The 5,000-nt window shown below is 39.6% G+C and overlaps 1 protein-coding gene across 1 annotated transcript in view; it reads right to left on the reverse strand.

Annotated features, from left to right (window-relative positions):
• tok (tolloid-like protein 1 tolkin) overlaps positions 1 to 2,898 on the reverse strand; it is a gene marked incomplete at its 5' end in the record, with an annotated part of 13,349 nt that extends 10,451 nt beyond the window's left edge. Inside the window, 3 exon segments of the mRNA XM_086534115.1 lie at positions 725 to 920; positions 1,340 to 1,485; positions 2,776 to 2,898. Coding sequence (XP_086390241.1) covers positions 725 to 920; positions 1,340 to 1,485; positions 2,776 to 2,898 — 465 coding nt within the window.
• Positions 2,899 to 5,000: the final 2,102 nt, after the last annotated feature.

Genomic DNA, 5,000 nt, shown 5'->3' on the forward strand with positions numbered 1-5,000 from the left:
CACATGCAGTCGACAATCTTGAGGTCAAATCAGAAAACTTTAACATATGATACTGTCACAAGTGTTGAAGAAATTACAACTAATACAAAAGAAATCCTTCGTCTTTTTCTCCCAAATCACCCCTTTTTCCCGTATTCAACTTGTACTGTATATGCACACAAGTATAATGAAAGATCTCATGAAAAATGTCAAATGGAATTCTTCCCATTCAATTTAACTGTACAATTTAACTGTACAGTTCTCCCAACGTGATATTGATATTGCATAAGGAAACATATATATGTACAACACAAAGACCATTGCCTTTATAATATATTCACATTTGGTTTCTTATTAGGGATTATAAAAAAAGGTTATGGGGAAGAATGTAGCATAATGGTGTTATCATAATGATCATAATATGGACAATAAAAAAGGCAATTTTAATATGAGTTTATATCATGGTGAAAATAATTGTACTAAATATGTCATATAGTCATAAACATCAATGATAAAAGAATGCCAAACTCTTTAACTCTGAACTTTTAAATTGCTCAAGATATAAAATATAAGTTACAAAGTAAGATGAACTGAAACTGAGCCCATACATACATTCCTAAACATATATAATACACTTAATTCATCATTTCTTCACTATATAATAAGTATTATATTGTTTAAAATATAACTCAAAAACATTAAAAACACAATTTCAAAAATACTTATTCCAACTTATCGTTCTTACCCTTCATAAACGTAGCTGAGAACCCTGCCTTCTGAACAGACCCGTCAGTCACAAATTTTATTCTCATTTTATTTGTGGTGGACTTGATATCCTCGGGTTTCTTGTACCCACAAAATACCCCGATCAGTGTGGAGTTTTCCTCGTGCCCGTCTCGGATGTCCAGATAGTCATAGACACAGTCGTCGTGATTCTCAATCTGGAAGGATGTCGAGATTAGGGTATTTCTCGGGGTGGGGGGGGGGGAGTGTTCCAATTCTAGAAGCTTTACCTCCAAAAAATATGCTCTGGCAAATGCAACAACTATGCTTTGGTAACATGTATATCTAAAAAACTTTAATTTGGTAATCTGTAAATTTGGTAAACCTGCTCAGTATCTTGTACCCTCAACAACTGTGCCACAGCATCTTGTACACCAAAAAAACCCTTTAACTTTTGTAACTTGCACATTAAACTTTTGTAACCCCCCCCCCCCAACTAAGCTCTGAAACACCCGAGCACATCCAAACCTCTCTCAACCTGATAACCTCATAATCCAACAACCAAACATGAATCCCTATTTCCTTCATCCTACCACACCCTGCACCATGGACACCACCACCACCACCTCATCCTCACCTCAAAGGAGTGGAACCTCAGTGCCACCTGATACCCAATGGGAACAGTAATCTTCCAAATGCACTCCTTGTTGGACCGGTAATCATCAGGGTAATTGGGGCTCTCGAGGTGTCCCTGCTCCATAGACAGCTCTCCTCCACAGACGGCTGTACAGAGGGGAGAGAAAGAGAAAAGGGGAATGATAAGTGTGACAGATGGGAGAGGAAGAGAAAAGGGGAACAATAAGTATGTTTTTTTTTGGGGGAACAATAAGTATGTTTTTTTTTTTAAGTCCTTTGAAGAGGGGAGGAATATTCGTGGAAAATGAAATATGGATTTGAATTTTGAAAAATAAGGAAGGAAATGGAGAGAAAGATGGGGATGGAAGAGGGGAGGGGAGGGGATGGGAGGGTGGGAGAAGGGGGTGAAGGAGGAAGGGGAGGGGAGAGGAGGGGAGGAAGAGGAGGAGGGAGGGGAGGGGAGGAAGAGGAAGAGGAGGAGGAGGAAAAGAAGGAGGAGGAAGAGGAGGACAGAGCAGAAGGAGTAGTAGAAGATGAAAAAGTAGCAGGAGAACAAGAAGGAAGAGGAGGAGAAGAAAGCAGAAGAAAGAATAGAGGAAGAATACGAAGTAGAAGTAGTAGAAGAAGAAGAAGAAGACAGAGAAAAAGGAGGAGGAGAAAGAGAAGAGGAAAACAAGGAAGAACAGAGTAGAGACCAAGTACTAAAAAAAAAAACAATGTAAAATACAAGAATACAAGATATGCGTAAAAATATTTTTTTTAATTCGTCACTTTAATAAAACCAGCAAAAAGCAAAGAAAAACAACATGAAAATAATGTAAACATAATGTCGAAACATTCCTTCTATTTTCCGAATCTACCAGAAGCTTAAGAGCTGAGAATACAGTCACATTATATACTTCAAACCAGCCTCTAGGTCTTCTTATTTTGAGAAATAATTTTTTTCTTTATTTGCATATATATAAAGGGTATTTTGTTATTCCACTTTCTTTAATTGCCTGTCACTACTAGCTATAATTACCTGTCATTACTAGTAATAATTACCTGTGACTACTAGTAATAATTACTTCCTACTACTAGGAATAATTACCTGTCACTACTAGTAGTTATTATTTCCCACTACTAGGAATAATTACCTGTCACCATTGGGAATAATTACCTGTCACTACTAGTAATTACCTGTCACTACTAGTAATAATTACTTCTCACTACTAGTAATAATTCCCTTTGACTACTAGCAAATGCTACACAACCCTACGTTAGTCAACCTACAACACCCTATAATTTCCAATCAAAAATGAATACAAAAAGAAAGATTTTCAAACAGGCATAAACTAAGACTCGTATCTTTCAATTCCCTCGTATCTCTCTCTATCTTCGAGTCGGATCTTCTTCCTTTTATCCCTTATATACACTCCATAAGGTCGACATTCTTACCTTCATACGAGCTTGTGAAGCCCTTGTGGCCATTCTGGTTGACGGAAGTGACGTAAGACACAAGCATACGGCTTCCGGTGGACACTATAGTTTCTGGAAACCTCAAGCCACCACAGAACCGACCTGGAAAAGACAATATTTCGTTGATAATCTTGTTATAATTAAGAAAAGAGTCTTCTTTTTGTTGGAAAATTTATATTCCCGCGGAGGAAGAACCGGCGATAGGTTGAGGAACCAGGCATGTATGTTGGAAAAGACAATATTTCGTTGATAATCTTGTTGTAATAAAGAGAAGATTCTTCTTTTTTGGTTAAATGAGAAAATTTATTTTCCCGCGAAGGAAGAACTGGCGATAGGTTGAAGAACCAGCAGGTATGTATGTTCTTCGAGATGTTATATTCCTTTATTAAGAGTCTAAGGAAAAAAAGGAAAGGTTTCATTTTCCTTTTTTTTCTTCTTTCTTTCTCTCTTCTATATCTTCACTCAACATTCCCAAGAATCCTTCCCAACATCAGTAGAAACGAAGAGGGGGAAAAAAGGAGGGAAAAAGACTAAGGTTAAGTAACCATACACACATAAGTATATAGCGTATCCTTTCCTTCATATTCCAAGAGGGAAAAAATTAGTTCCTCTTCCTCTTCCTCTTCGTCCCCTCTGTTATATTTCCCAAAGAATTCCTCTCCCATCTGCAGAAACCGAGGGACCAAAAAGGAGGGAATAGAGAAATAAAAGACTTATGTAATATCTCATATCTGGGACCACCGGCGAGGATAGGCTGCTCTTATGGCCAGAGAATTCATTTGTTTTTCCCTCTTTTTTTCCCTCCCCTTTCATTCTCTCTCTTAATCTTCCTTTCTCTTTATTTTATTTCTTTCTTTTTTTCTCCCGTTCGTTCTTTTCCGAGGATGGGGATATTTTGTTACTGTGTGTATGGTAATTAGGTAGTGAAACCAGAGGAAATGTGCGAGTATTGCCTGCATTGTCATAATTAGCATTAATTATTTTATGATTTGAATAATAATAACTTTAATAATAATCATAATAACAATCATCACCATCACCACCATCGTCGTCAACATCATCACCATCGTCATCATTATCATCATCATCATCATCATCACCTTTTTCTATCTTGGGATAGGGGGAGGGGGGCAAGAGAAGTACACGAGTGACATCAAAACGACACTCTCCATCTCAAAGGCCTATTCGAATCTTTCAATGAAATCTGCGAGAACCAGAGAGAGAGAAACTATAAACGAAATAAAACATCAATTCAATGGAAGGCAGTCATTCCCGCGCATTTCATCTCACGGCGGAAATGCGACACGTCCGTTCATCTTCCTCTAGTCATTTACCAAGGATAATGAAAACAAAAAATAAAGCTTTTGAAATTTCGATTCCTAAAGTCATTACGAGTGGCAATAAAAGCAAAATAAGCGTTGAAGTTTTGAAAGCGAGCGCCGTGACGGACGAGTCGAGTCGTAAATATGGCGAACAATATTCGTGTGTCAGTCGCCGATTTCGTTGTGAGGGAGTGTGAGATATTAAGAGTTATCACGATCAACATCACACGTGCATAGGAAGGAGGGAAGGATGGGAGGGAGGGGAGGGAGGGAAGGAAGGAGGGAGGGAGGGAGGGAGAGGGAGAGAGGAAGGGATGGGAGAGGGGGAGGGATAGGAGGGGGAGGGGGAGGGGGAAGGAGGGAAAGGGAGGGAGGGATGGGGGGGATGGGAGGGACGGGATGGGAAGGGAGAGGGAGGGATAGTAGGGAGGGGGAAGGAGGGAGGGAGGGATAGTAGGGAGGGGGAAGGAGGGAGGGAGGGATAGTAGGGAGGGGGAAGGAGGGAGGGAGGGAGGGACGGGATAGGGAGGGGGGATGGAGTGGGAGATGGGAGGAAGGGAGAGGGAGATGGGAGGAAGGGAGAGGGAGAGGGCGGGAGAGAGAAAGAGAAAAAGAGAACTAAAGAAAGCAAGAAACAATGAAAGATATAGAGAAAGAAAGAGACAATGAAAGATATAGAAAAACGAAAAAAAAATAAAATAAATAAAATAAAACCCATAAGTAAGACAACAAAATGAGAGAAAGAAAGAAAGATAAGAGACACAGACACACAAACAAACAGACAGAGTCGAGAGCCCTGGACACAATCCCGAATAGGTTAACCATTTCCCAGAACTGCAAGTGCGGTGTGAATTCAATCTCTAACGTGTATCTCTCTCTCAA

This window comes from Penaeus japonicus, unplaced genomic scaffold (assembly GCF_977035675.1).
Source record: "Penaeus japonicus unplaced genomic scaffold, GWHDUDI00000001_assembly GWHDUDI00000040, whole genome shotgun sequence".
Classification (NCBI taxonomy): domain Eukaryota; kingdom Metazoa; phylum Arthropoda; class Malacostraca; order Decapoda; family Penaeidae; genus Penaeus; species Penaeus japonicus.